This window comes from Pan paniscus, chromosome 21 (genome assembly GCF_029289425.2).
Source record: "Pan paniscus chromosome 21, NHGRI_mPanPan1-v2.0_pri, whole genome shotgun sequence".
Classification (NCBI taxonomy): Eukaryota; Metazoa; Chordata; class Mammalia; order Primates; family Hominidae; genus Pan; species Pan paniscus.
Window position 1 is genome coordinate 59,324,795 of NC_073270.2, and position 17,305 is coordinate 59,342,099.

The 17,305-nt window shown below is 43.1% G+C and overlaps 1 protein-coding gene across 5 annotated transcripts in view; it reads right to left on the bottom strand.

The window, feature by feature from the left end:
- Nucleotides 1-339: 339 nt before the first annotated feature.
- The window catches only part of ZNF217 (zinc finger protein 217), a 41,799-nt gene continuing 24,833 nt past the window's right edge, over nucleotides 340-17,305 (bottom strand). For 3 of the 5 annotated variants that reach the window (XM_055104751.2, XM_055104750.2, XM_063601030.1), the window contains 4 exons: nucleotides 14,732-16,439; nucleotides 11,591-11,707; nucleotides 8,983-10,536; nucleotides 4,974-5,108 (listed from right to left, as the gene is read on the bottom strand). In XM_055104751.2, the coding sequence (XP_054960726.1) occupies nucleotides 4,999-5,108; nucleotides 8,983-10,536; nucleotides 11,591-11,707; nucleotides 14,732-16,097 (3,147 nt within the window). In that variant the 5' untranslated portion in view covers nucleotides 16,098-16,439 and the 3' untranslated portion in view covers nucleotides 4,974-4,998. Of the gene's footprint in view, nucleotides 2,523-4,973; nucleotides 5,109-8,982; nucleotides 10,537-11,590; nucleotides 11,708-14,731; nucleotides 16,440-17,305 lie in introns of those variants that run through there. The other 2 variants (XM_034946966.3, XM_034946965.3) reach the window with 1 other exon arrangement.

The following is a 17,305-nucleotide window of genomic DNA, read 5'->3' on the forward strand; positions in this document are numbered from 1 at the left end:
GTTTCGCCATGTTGGCCAGGCTGGTCTCAAACTCTTGGTTTCAAGTGATCCACCCACCTTGGCCTTCCAAAGGGCTGGGATTACAGGCGTGAGCCACGTGCTGGCCTTAAAATTGTGTTTATAAGCCAGGCATGATGGCTCGATACTCGGGAGGCCGAGAGCTGGAGGATCAGTTGAGCCCAGGGGTTCAAGGCTGCAGTGAGCTGTGATTGCACCACTGCACTCCAGCCTGAGTGACAGAGCAGGAGCACATCTCAAAAAAAAAAAAAGAAAGAAAACTAAAAAGTTAAATAAAACAAAATCAGAAACCAGAAACACAATAAACACTAAAACTCAAGATTGCAAAACACCAAATCTATATTTACACTTCCACATATAATAACATAACTTTAAGCTGAAATATATCATAAATAAAACAAGTAATGTCTACTGTTCGACAACTTAAGTATCAACAATTAAAATAAATCAAACTGGAATGAAATAAATACATAAACAAAAATCCGACGAATTGTACCTCTATTATATGTACTGTTGTCTCAAAGAAAAAAAATATAAAACCAGTAGTATACCAATAGTTAATACTGATGGACACAAAAACATATTTTGAAGTACAAAGGGCTGTAGGAAAATAATTGGTATCTTTATACATTCAGAAATGTGGTTAAAAAGAGAAATCTGAAAGCCCAAAAAATTCCAGCATAATACAAATCGACTTGTTTTCAAATAGATTTGGTGATTCTTTTTTTTAAATACAGGTTTAAATTCCAGCCCTCTATTATCACATACCCCCTTTAAGATTTATGGTTCTAGTCACAGCAAGCTCTCTGTAACACTCATTGGATTAGGCAAAGATTGAGTCAATCATCTTGCAAATGTGTTAATCTTCAAAAATAGGCTATAAAAGTGCAAAACTATGAAAACAAAATCTAGATTATGTACATATGGCTCAGCTTGTGAACAGGAAAAAAGGTCAATAGTGTACACTTTCCTGATACAAAGCACTTCATTGCAATGCCAGCAGACTGATCTCAAATGAGTTCTCCCTTGTAACACAGGAGCTAAGACTTCTATCAAGGAGGACATCTTACGTTGCATAATTTAAAAAAAAAAAAAATCTTCTAGGATTACCCTTGCTCTCTGGAGAACAGCGAGGCCAGAAAAATGAACAGTGCAAATTTATTTTTGAAAGTTTCTTAATAAAATATTTTGTGGTCACTAAGCCCATGTACTAATAAACTCAGCCATGGACAGCATATTAAAGAACAAAAGTTTAAAATATCCAGGAAGCCAGCTGGTGGCCATCTTCTCTAAAACCCAAATTGCATGTGCACTGAGAAAAATGTTACTGCTTCAAAACCACCAAAAATGGGAAAATAACTGAGGTCTAGAAACAGATTTTCTCTTTCTAGACTCCCAGCGGGCTCGGCCAGCAGTTCCTTATTCAAAATCAATGTGTCTATAATCAACTCTAGTATGTCCACAGTTCACCCAAATGCCAGATACATTAAGACTACCAAATACAAACCTAAAATGTTCCCCCCAAAATTTCCCTTAAAACTGTTCCCCAATACCTGCAATTCACAGATATAATTTAGCATTTTTGTTTTTATATACTAATTTAGGCAAAACCCCCCCGCCACTGAATCTTCCAACAAAAATGATTAATTTGATAGAAACAAATTTAAATAACTGCACATGCAGTTTATGTTTACACAACGTGTGGCTGCTCTACAGAGAAAATGCTTGTCTGTAGACACACTCTCTTAAAAATCCTACAAGCCATCCCAACCCCCTCAGTCAAGGATCCTGGAGGTTCCAGGACAACCTGGAGAGGCGAGGAAGAAGGTGCCTTCCCCAGCTGAGATGCTCAAAGTTGCAATAAAATGCTGCCAACTTCCGAATGGCTGACCTCGATATCTGCAGCACATATCATAGAGGGTCAATACTTCCATTAACAATTTTAAGACAACAATAGATTTGGGTGGATTCAACATAATACAAAATCATTGACAGTTTAAAAAAAAAAATACATTTTAAATGAAAGAGCACAATAGCAGAAACTGCTCCAAGTGATGAGCTGCATTAGAAAAAAGGAATACACACAGTATTTGAACAAGCAGGTTTACAACTTAGATATTTACAGATTTTTACCTGAGGTGCAAGCATTATATACTTTTCCCCATCCCGCCCCACCCAACCCAAATGATCTCTTTTCAGCAGCGCTCAAGTATGCAAAAATTCCACTTCTTATTTGGTCAATTCTAAGAAAATTATTCAGGGACAAAATAGAGGTTTCCAGTCCCCATGTATGTAGGTTCCAACTGTTCCAACTAGTTTGTATTGCTATTTGGTACAAAAGTTAACAGAACAACTTTACAAAACTGTAGTGTTCCTTGCAGATTCCTCATATGTTTTATGTACAGTACAATCACAGCTTATTTCAGTAGCTTTCACCATTCGCTTCTCAAAGGATGAAGTAAAACTTAATTTCATGGGGAGTAAGCACTGACATCCACCAAGACCTAAGGAAAAAAACATTTTTTAAATGATTAAGATCAAAACTGAATACAGTTTAGAAAATTCTTTCTTTAAAAAAGCGTAATACATAGAACCAAACTGACCTAGAAATGCAATGGGTTCTATTTGTTGTTGTTGTTTTTGAGACAGTCTCACTCTGTCGCCCAGGCTGGAGTGCAGCGGCACGATCTTGGCTCACTGCAACCTCTACCTCCCAGGTTCAAGCGATTCTCCTGCCTCAGCCTCCCAAGTAGCTGGGACTACAGGCATGCACCACCACGCCCGGCTAATTTTTTTGTATTTTTAGTAGAGAAAGGTTTCACCATGTTGGCCAGGCTGGTCTTGAACTCCTGACTTCAAGTGATCCGCCCGCCTTGGCCTCCCAAAGTGCTGCGATTACAGGCATGAGCCACTGCGCCCAGCCCTGGGTTCTATTTAAGTTCAACTTTTGCTATGAAAGTATTAGGAGAATGACTAACTAGATAATGCTGCGAACTTTGGAGCTACTTTTAGTAATTTAACTGAGATGACTTAACCAAGAATCAGAATTCAGTAAAAGGCAGTTGCCATGCACAAGAAAATCCCAGCTACTCAGGAGGCTGTGGTGGGAGGACTGCTTGAGCCCAGGAGTTTGAGGCTGCAGTGAGCCAAGATCGCGCCACTGCACTCCAGACCCTGTCTCAGACAAACAAAACTAATATGTGAGCTGGTCCTAAGGATGAGAAAGAAGAGGCTGGAAAGCAAAGACAGAGAAGGCAGGATGTTCTCCAGGTGAAGGAAACACAAGCAGAGAAGCTCAGAGCTCCCAGAGAGACACCAGCTCCAGATACAGGAGCATGGCTGTTTGCTACTACTGATCAGTTGTAATGGATGCTTCAAGTAACCTGTTACTAAAATCTGCTCCTCATAATTCATAAATTATTTTTATGTTTTAATATAGAGTGGACTGAATCTTATTCCTGTGATGACAAAGCTTTACTCCCTCGTGTTCTTCATCTATTATCCTAAGCAGGAGAAAAGACTGCAGAACCACACAAGGCTCACGCTGCCCAGGGAGAACGTCATCTCAGTTCCCATATGAGTCCCAATGAAAATATGACAGAGAAATTCTGTCCTGGACCACGAGCATCTTTTCACCTTCGTATCCTAGCAGCCAGCAGGCACTTGGTGAAGAGGCTGCTCAACGAATATACAGTGACGGTTTTACGGGACAAGAGTTACCTGAGGAAGAACTAAATCTGCCTGTGAGCCCCAAGCTTTCCATTTAATCTTACTGTTGAATGAGTCATAGTATAACCTGTACACAGACATCACACCTTCTGCCCAAACTAATTAACTAAATATAAACTAACAAAACCAACATGCATAATTCTGATACTACTACTTGAGCCTTACGGGACGGCGGTGCACTACAGTGAGACCTTTAACACGTGAACCACATGCTCACATACTTCCTCCTGTCCCAGTTCCCCTCCTTGGCAGATAAGTACTTATCTTGGCAGATAACTACTTGCCAAGTCTTTGAACAAGTTCTTCAACTAGAACGTTGGGCATAGAGCCTGGATCTTTGCAGACCTAGGACAAAAACCAGGCTCCTGCCTCTCACAGGCAGAGCGGGGCTTTGAGCAAACTGCATAATCCATGCCTCGGTCTTATGTGAAAAGCATGCACAATACCTCCTAATGCTGGGTCACAAACTTTTTCTGTAAAGGGCCAGACGGTAAATAGTTTCAGCTGTGCAGGCCACGTGGTCTGTCACAACTGCCCGACATTGCTGCTGCAGCAAGGAGGTAGCCACAGACAATATGTAACAGATGGGCATGGTCATGTTCCAATAAAACTTTATTGATGATGATGCATGAAAAGCTAGTTTGCTCATCCCTTACCTAAGCCCTCTGCTGCAACAGAATTAAATGAGATCCTGATAATAAAACACTTCATTCAATGCCTAGCACAAAGTAAATGCTCAGTAAATTCCAGTCACTATGACTGTTTTTCCTATTATCTTCACTAATATCCAAAGATCCTGAGGACTCTAATTTTAAAACATCTAAAAAATCAAAATCCAACTTAAAAGCAATTTTGTTACATTATATTAGACAACTTAATGGTTTATTTCCGATCAAGTAAAATCAATCCCCGCCCCCCCCCCTTTTTTTTAGACTGAGTCTCGCTCTGTCACCCAGGCTGGACTGCAGTGGCACAATCTGCTCACTGCAACCTCCGCCTCCTGGGTTGTTCAAGTGATTTTCCTGCCTCAGCCTCCTAAGTAGCTGGGACTACAGGCACCTGCCACCACGCCCAGCTAAATTTGTGTATTTTTAGTACAGACAGGGGTTTCACCATGTTGGCCAAGCTGGTCTCAAATGCTCGATCTCAGGTGATCCGCCCGCCCTGACCTCCCAAATGGCCACCGCACTCAGCCAATCCAGTGTTTTTAATTGAAACATATGCTCACCTTTTTTCCCCCTAATTAGTGAATCAAGTTTTTTTGTCATTTGGTCGATAATGTGCATTCCCAATAAAATTCTCATAGTTTCTCTTTTGTGCCATGCTGTTAGATAAGTGTTGATATGACACAGGCCTTTTTCCTGATTGAAAAAAAAAACATATTTAGAGTTAAGGTCAAACAATTAGGTAAGATGTGTATAGGTTTTTAGAAGTCAATTTTCAAAATTTCTGACACTGACAATGTAATCACAACGCCTAAGTCACACAGTCGCATGCAAGTGTTTTCAGTTACAGCTGAATTGTTTTTATGACACTTGTTAGCACAGAATTTGGTTGATGTCACTAACATTAAAATTGTCTGGGCTGTCACTAGAAAGAATTAAAAAGCCGGAAAAAAATGACATCACAAAATACTTGAAACGTATATGCATCATGAACCAAACTATGTAAAAGTGTTGTTTTTTGCTTTTTTTTAAATCATTTAAAAGGGGATTTGCCAGCATGGGCAACATGGTGAGACCTCTTCTCTACTAAAAATAAAAAATTAGCTGGGTATGGTGACATGCACCTTTAGTCCCAGCTACTCGGGAGGCTGAGACGGAAGGATGGAAGGATTGCTTGAGTCCCGGAGGTCGAGGCTGCAGTGAGCCGTGATTGCCCCCACTGCACTCCAGCCTGGGCAACAGAGTGTGACCCTGTCTCACAGAGGAGGGGAAAAAAAAAAAAGAGGATCTGACTTGCAACAACACAGAGCCTTTTCCCCCTTTAAGTAAAGACAAAGTTTTGATTCATGTCCATTTTAAGCACCATGGGGGGGGAATGAAGATTTTTAACCAAAAGGCAGTAAAAATTACTATCTCATCACAATTTTTATAAAATCTACTGGAGTGTCTGAAAGCAACTGTTTTTTAATTTGCTATCTCTACTGAACCAATCAGCATCAAGCAATTCTTGACAGAGTGTTGTCACCACACAGAATCCTCAGTTTGAAACTAACACAAACTGAAATGTGCAAAACTGAATCTGTTTCTTTGGGGAGCACAAACCAGTAGAGCTTCTATGTGATAAAGGAAGATGCTGCAGTTTGACCGAGTTTGCCAAGGAGAAGATGTCCCTGGGACACTGAGCTACTTTTTTACACATACAGGTATGTGCCAGACACCTGTACGAAGTGACACCACCAGGACACATTTCTATGGGGAAAACCCCAGTCATCTATGAGGTTAACAATCTACCTATGGGGGAAATAAGGTTGGTTTTAAATTAATACAGTTGTCCCTCAGTATCCAGAGGGCACTGGCTCCAGGACCACCCGCCCCCACCACCCCGGCCAACAGATACCAAAATCCATGGATGCTCAGGTCCCTAATATAAAACAGTGTCGTATCTGCAGTATTCATAGTATTTGTAGTACTATTCTTTTTTTTTTTTTGAGATGGAGTCTCGCTCTGTCGCCCAGGCTGGAGTGCAATGGCGCAATCTCAGCTCACCGCAACCTCCACCTCCCAGGTTCAAGTGATTCTCTTGCCTCAGCCTCTGGAGTAGCTGGGATTACAGGCATGCGCCACCACACCCAGCTAATTTTGTATTTTTAGCAGAGACGAGGTTTCTCCATGTTGGTCAGGCTGGTTCCCAAAGTCCTGGGATTACAGGCGTGAGCCACCGCAACCGGCCTTGTAGTACTATTCATTTGCAGTATCGTAGCGTAACCTATTCACATCCTCCCATATACTTTACTTACTTATTATTTATTTATTTGAGACAGAGTCTCGCTCTTTAGCCCAGGCTGGAGTGCAACAGTGCAATCTAGACTTACTCACTGCAATCTGTGCATCCCCGGTTCAAGCGATTCTCACGCCTAAGCCTCCCAAACAGTTCGGATTACAGGTGCACACCAACACACCCAGCCAATTTTTGTATTTTTAGTAGAGACGGGGTTTCACCATGTTGACCAGTCTGGTCTCCAACTCCTGGCCTCAATCGAGCTGCCCGCTTCAGCCTCCCAAAGTACTGGGATTACAGATGTGAGCCACCACATCCAGCACCTCCCATATACTTTAAATCATCTCTACACTGCTGGGCATGGTGGCTCATGTTTGTAATCCCAGCACTTTGTGAGGCCAAGACAGGAGGATCACCTAAGGTCAGGAGTTCGAGACCAGCCTGACCAACATGGCGAAACGCTGTCTGTACTAAAAATACAAAAATTAGGCTGGCGTGGCGGTGGGTGCCTGCATCCAAACTACTCGGGAGGCTGAGGTAGGAGAACTGCTTGGACCTGGGAGGCGGAGGTTGCAGTGAGCTGAGATCACGCCATTGCACTCCAGCCTGGGCAACAGAGCAAGACTCCATCTCAAAAAAAAAAAAAAAATCATCTCTTCGTTATTTATAATACCTAATATGAAGTAAATGCTATGTAAATAGTTGTTATACTGTATTATCTAGGGAATTACGGCAAGGAAAAGAAATCTGCAGATGTTCAGTACAGATGCGACCATCCATTTTTCCCCCAAATATTTTAGTCCCACAGTTGGTTGAATCCACTGAGGCAGAACCCAAGGATATGGAGGGCTGACAACATTTAACAGCAAAACGGTTCACAAGACTCTTTAATCGGAAGTTCTTTTGCTTTCCGCTCTTGCCAGGTCAAGGGTCCACGTGTGGTCCTTACTGGGCGCCCCCCATTCTGCCCCGTGTGGGAAGCATGTGACTCGATGCTGTACATGTAAAACATGGTTTCTGCTCTTAAAAAGTTTACAGGCCAGCAGGGAATGGTAAAATGCGTGAGGAAGAACCCCTAGGCTGGGCGCGGTGGCTCACACCTGTAATCCCAGTATTTTGGGAGGCTGAGGCCAGTGCATCACCTGAGGTCAGGAGTTCAAGACCAGCCTGGCCAACATGCTGAAACCCTGTCTCTACTAAAAATACAAGAATTAGCCGGGCGTGGTGGCACGTGCCTATTACCCCAGCTACTCAGGAGGCTGAGGCTGGAGAATTGCTTGAACCCAGGAGAAGGAGGTTTCAGTGAGCCGAGATCGTGCCACTGCACTCAGGCTGGGCAACAAGAGCAAAACTCCGTCCCAAAAAAAAAAAAAAAAAGCAAGAAAGAAAAAAAAAACCCCCGCAACTCCAGGTGGATTGGCACTGACTACTGAGCACACCATACATGTGCAAAGGAAGAAAAAGGGCTGTGATGAAGTGAGGCAAGCTGGGGCCTCAACTGGCTGCATCTGGAATTTCAACAGCAAGACAAGAATGGACTAGACAGACCAGTGTTCTCACCCACTGTTTCCATGATCACTCCCACAACAGAAAAATAAAATCGACAAGAAAAATTACTCAAGAATAAGGCTGGGTATGGTGGCTCGCGCCTGTAATCCTGGCATTCTGGGAGGCTGAGGCAGGAGGATCACTTGAGGCCAGGGGTTTCAGACCAGCCCGGGCAACAAAGCAAATCCCTGTCTCTACAAAAAAATAAATTTAAGTTAGCCAAGCGTGGTGGAGTGCATCTGTAGTCTAAGATACTTGGGAGGTCAACGCAGGAGGATCACCTCAGGCCAGGAGTTCAAGACCAGCCTGGGCGACTCCATCTCTACAAAAAAAATTTAAAAATCAGCTGTGCATGGTAGCAGCACATATAGTCTCAGCTACCTGGGAAGCTGAGGCAGAAGGATCTCTTGCACTCAGGAATTCAAGACTACAGGAAGCTATGATTACACCGCTGCACTCCAATCTAGACGACGGAGCAAGACCCTTTCTCTAAAAATAAAGTAAGACTAAACAAAGCAAAAGAATAAAATACACAGGGTTAAGAGTTAAACCCACAGAGTTAAGTAAGCCTTGGAGGACCACAAACCACTGCCGTATCTAAGAATGCTTCTCTCTGCGACCCCCAAGAACTTCTGGCTGCCTACCCCCCACCCTTGGGAGTGGTACCATCTCCACTGAGAATGCCTGGATTAGCTATTAATCACTGTAGGCAGCCATTTAAACACGACGCCCCTCATGCAATACCTTCTAACGTCGAGCTGGATGCTGGACTACCAGCAGGCACACAAGTGTAAAGTGGCCCGGAGCCACCATAGGACTTCTGAACAGTCAGCACATTTGGAGAATCGACCTCGCTGGAGCTCAGGAACCTTGGTTTGGGAGGCAGCGCCTGCGACGGATACACACAGTCCTGTGGTAACAGTGATGTGATGCCTCTGACCATATGGTACTTGGGAAGGTCATAGCCTCTTCTGTAATTGGCCCCGGGCTGGTCAACGTCAAGGGCAACCACGCTGGACTTCAGTCTTTTTGGAAGGGGCTCACCAAATTCTGCTGCAGTGTTGCTGGCACTCCGATTACAGAAATAGTCTCTTCCCGGAGGTGCCCACGGGCTGTCGTTCTTGGCGGGGTGGTCGATGGAACCATTGATGTTACTGCTGCCGAGGGTGGGCTGAGAAGCAGCTACTGGAAGAGGTTTCAATTTTGTCTCGGGTCTTTTTGTCTTATCCGGTGCAGGGGAAACACTGGTTTTAGGAAACATCTCAGATTGCTGTTGCCTGGTGGCGGCCCCTTGGACCCCCACATTCTGCTGTGGTCTGTGGGACTTCAGGTTACTTGGGGCTAAAGTGCTAGAGTCTATCCCTGAAGTCAGAGGGGCCTTGCCAGGCCCAGGAGGGCTCTGCTTCCCCTTCGCAGATGGCAGGGATTTGGACTGCGCCGGGAAAGCAGGCTTGGGCTTGGGTTTACAGAAACTAGAGAGGGGAGGCACATCTTTTCCCAGCAACGCTGGCGGGCATCCGGTACGTCGACTTCTAAGCAAGGACTTGTTTCGACAGTTTTTATGAACGTCAGGATTGTATTTATGCTCCAGTCTCTGGTGCATCATTAAAACTTCTGGATAAAATGTCTTGAAGGTACAAAATGGACAGGTGATACTTGGAATCAAACTTTTACTCAAAGAAATTGCCGGGCAATTGTGAAGAGCCCCCAGGGATAAATTTAAAGGTTTTTCGTGACAATCCACACTTGGCCTGTATCTGCAGTCAGCTGCAGTCTCCGTTTGCTTCTCTTTGGGGCTAACTTCAAGGTTATGGGTGGTACTGCCATCCGGAGGAGGAGTAACATCCGCCTTGGTTCTACAGATGAGGTTATTTGCCTGAGTTTCAACTGCTGATCTCTTTTTTAACAGGTCCAGGTAAGCAGGGGTAGGGTTTTTATTCACTTTATCAGCACTGTCATCAGCTGCATTTTTATGGAAATCCTGAGTATCTTTGTGTGCTGGTGAGAGGACAGCGCTGCCCAGAACATTCTGAAAAACAGAAGGCATCTCCTTAAGCTGCTTTGCAGGTGGACTGCCTGTAACATCTTTGGCACCATCAAAAAATCTTTTCAAATTTTTGGTTTGCGCACTGTCAGCGGTTAATAGTGCATCTTCAGTGTCCTGATTTTTACCATCGTTCTTGACTTCAGCAGCAACATCGGTTTGTTTTTCCTTGTGATGTCTCTCCAAGTGATACCTCAGAGATGTCTTCTGGGCTGCAGCATATTCACAAAATTCACATTTGTATGGTTTTTCACCTAAGGCAAGAAATGGCGCTTTATTATAGAAGTGTATGAAAAGCACTGAAATAGATCAAATAACTATTTATTAAGAAAACAGGCTTCTTTCCTCCTTTTGCTTTCTCGATCTACTATCACATAGGATTTCTCATCAGTTCTTTATCACCCTTACTGTAATGAATATTTGAAATTATGAATGCCTATCTTCAATAGAAAAATTAACAGCAACACTTCTAACTTATTTAATCTTCCTAACAGCCCTAGGGAAATATGTATTATTCTACTTTTACAGCAAAGAAAACTAAAAGCACAAAAAGGTTAAATAACTTGCCCAAGGGCGCACAGATAGTAAGTGGAAGAGATGAAATTTCAAATCTACGCAGCCTCCTACATCATGATGTCATAGCTCCTTTCACAATCTCAAGACTACTAAATAGATTCTCATTTCATTCTCAATCATAAAGACATAAGATGCAGCATTTTAAAATACTGTAGCTTTTAATAAGATAAGAGTCAGGATATAGCAGTCATAAACTAAACAAATGAACTTTGTCCGGGCGCGGTGGCTCACGCCTGTAATCCCAGCACTATGGGAGGCCAACACTATGGGAGGCCAAGGTGAGCGGATCACTTGAGGTCAGGAGTTCGAAACCAGCCTGGCCAGCATGGTGAAACCCCATCTCTACTGAAAATACAGAAATTAGCCGGGTGTGGTGGCAGGTACCTGTAATCCCAACTACTGGGGAGGCTGAGGCAGGAGTATTGCTTGAACCAGGGAGGTGGAGGCTGCAGTGAGCCGAAATTGCACGACTGCACTCCAGCCTAGGTGACAGAGCAAGACTCCGTCTCAAAAAACAAAAAAGAAAGAAAAGAAATGAACTGCAAATAAGAACAATGGCTCAAGTTACAATGGCACTAAAAGAATAAAAATAACCACTGCAATCAACATGCTACATATTTATCCTTAAGCTAGTCCAAGGATCTGGCAGAGTTATCTGAACAACAACAACAAAAAAATTAGATAACTACGTAATTTAACTAATGCATGGTTAAAAAAATAAAAGTTCTTTACCTGTATGCGTTCTGAGATGAATATTGAGGTAATAATTTGAACGGAAAAACTTTCCACAATAACTACACTCTCTTGAAGATGTAAGATGTTTTATTTTTCCTCCATCATCATTTTTATCTTAAAGGAAAAACAAAAATATTTATATAAGAAGGTAGCTGAAGTACCTGAATAAGGCATGCTGACTTAAATATTCTTGACATAAACATTTTTGGAAAGCATGAAAAAATTCTTTTATATAACATCAGGTTAGAACAAAACGGCTAGACACACACCAAATGCTGTTTGAGGTTGTTTGAAGTTTTAGAGTGTTATAACATGATTTTGTTTTGTTTTTTTCTGGGTACAGCAGAGTACACTATTAAACATTCAGTTCTTCGTTTGCCTTAATCACAAGAAAGATCATTTCATAGACTGAATTGCCCGGGCAGCTTCCGGTTCTCAGTGTCTCTGAGCAGGCAGGATCTGGCAAACTGAAGGTGGACATACATACTGGCGGGAAAAATTATCTTCTTCAGAATAATTTAGAAAAATGAGCCAATTACAAAACGTCAACTTCCCAACCACCAGGGGAAAAATAAGCCGTTTAAGGTTAGGATTAAACAACTGACCACTAGAGGGCAGCAAGCACAACTTAATCTTCAACAGAAAAGAAAGTTTGGCATTGGGCAAGCACCTAGGAAAGTTTGTCAAAATTTAGCAAAGTTTTGGAAAGCAGGCTGTATTGTCCACAAACACTCATGTGGGCGAAACAGATCTGACAAATGAAAACCTGTCCCCAAATGACACAGTGCTTGGCTTTAGTTTCTGCAGGACAATAGGACAATGTGTCTCACGTGCATCAGTAGAAGTTAGAGTCCACTGGAAGGAGGACAGAACTTCAAACACACACCAGCCCTCCAAAAGACAATCAGAGGTGCTGCGTTAAAATACCACCCCCAAAACACATGAATGTTTAAGTTTTAAATAAATGTCGCCTCACTGTAGAGCATATATCACTATCCACCTGTAAGACAGACACCCTTGATGATCTATCTATATAGTGTCTAAAGAAAGAAAAAAAAATTTCCTTGATCTTAAGTCTTAAAAAAGCCAGGATGATAGTACAATATGATAAATCTAGACTACTAAGATAATATAAGTTTAGGAAAATCAATTCCCCAAATACAGAATGGCCAGCTTTTTTTTCTTACAATCATACCCAAACTAGCTGGGTTTATAACTGGGCGTTGTTGCAATTTCCGGCTCCCAACTATGTGTCAGGATTTATGGTATGTTGCGTCATATCCAAAAAGCTATGAAATGCCTTTTCTTTAGAACAAAAGACATGACATTTCCACATCTACCTGGTTCCCGCTCTTTCAAGCATCACCTCTGACTTTACAGTTATATTTTTTAAAGGACTGTGATCTTTTTACAAATAGGCTGTTGAAATTGTCCTTGGGAGGTGGAAGACAGGGGTCAATGAACCATTTTGCAAACAGGGAAATAGTAGCAAAGAAAGGTTAAGCAACTCATAATTGGTCGCAAAACAACGCAGTGGTAGAACCAGAACTCAACGCCAAGCTGGGGTGCTCCCACCCACAGCCAGGCATTCTGTCCTGCCTGATGATCTAGCCCATGTTTTCCACACCACCTACCGGTAACTGGCCTTTTCATTTCTTTCAGGGAACTGGGGCATCTCACAGGGCCCCTGCAACGGTACCGGCACTAGCAGAAACCACTTAGCTAACTGGAGTCTGTGTTTAAAGCCTCTTTTTATGATGCCATTAAGACATTAGATTTGTAGTATGCTAAGTGCTGGGTTTCCTGTGTCCCAGGAAACTCAAAAACATTCTAAAGATTTGATATACAGACTACAGTTCTCACGCCAATCACATGATCAGAAAAGGAACTGGCACTGGCTGAAGAGCAGGTGAAGGAAGAGTCCAATCAATCGTGTGGGCAAATTCATCGTGGGTCTCATACACCCAGTTTTCCGAAGAATTCAAGCACACAATCAAGTGACACTGAGAGGAGGAGGCACTTGTTTTAACCGGGGACCACTTTGACAGATGCTTCCCTAAGACCGATTCATGTTCCCATCATTCGCTTGTCAATTACGGCCTGCCCATCAGGGTCTTTTCAACTGTTTTTAAGCAGCAAGATCCTCTATTCAAACAAAATATTAAACTCTGATAGGAGAAGCTCTGGCTACAGTGAGGATGGGCGCAACTCCAAACACAGGTGGAATCCTTTGCCCTAGATAACGCCCACCAGGGCTCAGGAATATTATGTGAGCATGCCTTCAGTGATCACCTTCTCTTTCTATAAATGCCATTAGTACACTGAAAATTCTGCTGAGCAAATGAGCCTTCTTAAAAATGTCTTCAGTGTGCTCACATTCCTTGTATTTTATGACAAATCATTTGGGTTCCTGAGGTACCTATAAATGGATACTAGCTTGCCAGACAGAAAGGACAACATTTTGGACAGCACCAAACGGCTGCCCAAATAATATTCCTGGCTCTAGTTGATCATCACTCCCAGTACCTTTTATGGCCACTAGAAATTCACTACAGAAAAAGATCAGGAACGCCAGAAAAACTTAAGTGAAGGCTAGGGTCTCTCAATGCTCAAACTATTGACATTTGGGACCAGATAATTCTTTGATGGGGCTGTCCTGTGCACTGTACCATGCTGAACATTGTCCCTGGCCTCTGCCCACTGGATGCCAGCAGGCACACCCACACACACAGTATGACAACCAAAATGCCTCCAGACATTGCCAGATACTGATTGGGAACAAAATCGCCCCAGTTAAGAAGCAGTGCATTTGGGCTGGATGCACAAGTTATTTTTTTTTAAAAGTGTGTTTTGTGAGCAAAACGATACACGTTTAAAAAATATATATATTTTTTCAGAACAAGGAGACCTCTTAACTCAACCCTGTTATTACAGAAATGAGAAAATTAAGGCCCTGAAAGGTTAAATGACTTACACAGAGTGATACCAAAAAGAGCCTGGACGTGACTCTGGCTCTCCAAACCCCATTCCTGGCCAGCGTTGTCTGGAGATGGGAATAGAGAGGGGGAGACGGGGAGACAGACAGACAGACAGACAGACACAGGCGGAACAGCACGGGACGGAGACAGGGCAGCTTACCCAGATGGATTCCTTCGGGAAGCCCATCCTCAGATCCGTCTTCAGAACCACCTTCCCCTCGATCCACGGCTCCATTTTCATCCAGAGGGGCGGCGAGGTCAGGAGAACACGTCCCCGGCTGCCTCCCGTCCACAGACATGGTGGGCGACTCCGCGCCGGCCCTCCGGTCCTTCTTGTGGACCCTGGAGTGCAAGACCAGCTGGTGGTAGGTTCTGAAAGCTTTGCCGCACTCGGAGCAGTGCGTGGGCTTCTCCTTGCTACTGGGTAACTTGGGATCCGCGTCCACGGAGGGCGCTTCGCCCTGGGAGTGTTTGCACTTCTCTTTCTCTTGCGAGGGGCCTGCACAACTGCCCTTATTTGTTTCTCCAAGCTCCTTCTCGGAACTCGAATCGTCGTTGTCGGTGCTCCCTTCTTGCCCCGATTCCTTCACTTCTTGGCAAATGGCAACTTTTCCTTTGGTAGCCAGCTGCCAAGCCTGGAAGGTGGTGAACGGATCGAGCTGAGGGATGCATCTGACAGGCTTCTTCCTCGTTTCAGGGTGAGATTTTGGTCTCAAGTTGAACAACTGCAGGAAGTCTTCCCTCGAGGACGGCATTCCTCCTTGTGGAGAGTCTGTCTGCGCGCTGCTGGTACCGAAAGCAGTTTTTTTGGTGTGCACCTTGCGGTGCTCAATTAGACTTTCTTTATTTGGAAATAGGAAGCCACAAACCATGCAGATTTTGTAAGGAGAGGAGATGCTCTCGGCCGCGTGCACCTGGACGACCTCGTTGATCGTTGCTGGACTACTCTCCAAGCCTTGCTGCAGTTTGCTTCTGGCCCCCGATTTGCCATTATGTGTCCGCATGTGATTTTTAAGAAACCAAGGCTCCTTGAATCTTCTTCCGCACATGTTACACCCGTAAGTGAAAGAATCTTTGTGTGTTCTCATGTGGATCTCAACATCAAAAGCGACTCTAAATGTCTGCCCGCACACCTCACAGCTAAATTCATTTTCCTTGCAATTCTTTTCCTTGGGAGGTTCTGTTCGCACTTGACTTTTATCAAGCGGACTGAGATACTCTGCTTCAACCCGAAGAACTGCTGGTTCACAGAGGGTAGGCCGGTGTTGCATTAAGACATGTTTATTAAGGTCTTCTGAATGTGTGAAGGTCTGGCTGCAGAACATGCAATCCAAGGGCATATACCCCTCGATTTGGATGACATTTTTTTCTTGTGTAGCTCGGAATGGAACAACAGCGGTCCCTTTCATTGACAAGGCATCCTCCATCTCCATCGGACTGCCAAGAGAGCTGCCAATCACTTCTGGCCCATCCATGTACATTAAGAGGGATTGAGTTGGCATGTTTCCTGTCACTTTCGATTGCATATAATCTCAAAGTTCCGTTGGGGAATTTCTGGAGTTGGAATAAGGCCACTTGTAAGACTTGTCACTCACCCCTCTAACAGCCCTGGGTTCCAAAAACCAGAGCAAATATTTATTATAAAAGTTCAAAAGAAAGTGTATAGTCCTCTAACTTCTTCGAACTTTTAGGAAGCTCAGTGATGGTGTCACTGGTTATTTCCACAAACAAGGCATACAGGCTTCCCAATGCCTCGATTCAAATATGAATCAGCACAAAGCATTAGTTCTCTTTGTCTCCATTGAATGAGTGTTTCAATTGAGCAAGAAGTCAATCCCAGCAACCTGGAGACAAGGGATTTCCAAACCCTAGAGGAAAAAAAAACAGAAACGGTTAGCTACACTCAGAGCAAAGAGAAGGCTGGTGTGGGTGAGTCATACGGTCTTTTCCACACAGCAGAGAAGGTACCTAATTCAATTGCTTCACTTTTAACTAATATATAGGGCATCCTGTTAAACGTGCTTGTTAATTAAATCATTGGCATTTTATCCAGTCAGTACACTTATTAAATCAGAATTTCATCCAGTTAAAATCCAGTTTAAATCAGTGCTTTACCGACTTAAATCTAAAATGTCAAGTTTTAGGTCAGAAATTGTTAAATTCAGCTGAATACATTTTAAATGCCACTAAAATGCACATGTGGATGCCATCAACAGCCTCCCTAAATCTAAAGACTATAAGAACTGTGAAAATTAAGATGAAAATATTAAAACACTTTAGTAAACTAAAATATTTTAAATCCAGTGTATACAAAACAATTTAAAATTTGTTTCATATACAAACAAATCTGCATCCAAGAAATCTAAGTGCCCAAACACCCCCTTAGAGATTTTGCACATACAGAGGTCAACAAAATGAGCACAGAAATACAGAAACTTTTCCTAAAATCCCCATTCAAGAAATACTTAACACCTCAGAATGGTCACTCATCTTGGCCAGGGGAACCCTGATATATTTTGGTTCACTGGATATTCGAAACCTCAATCCACTGTTCAAATCCCGGCTTGCTTTCAACAACTTTCTGCCTTCAACAAGCACTGGGTGGGGCTTCCTAGTCCAAACAACAAATAGGGAAAGACATACACAAAGCTCCTTTGTGAATGTATAGATTTAAAATAAAATCCTCAACAGGGCTGTTTCAACATGGCTTAGTCTTTCATCAGAAAATGGGTCC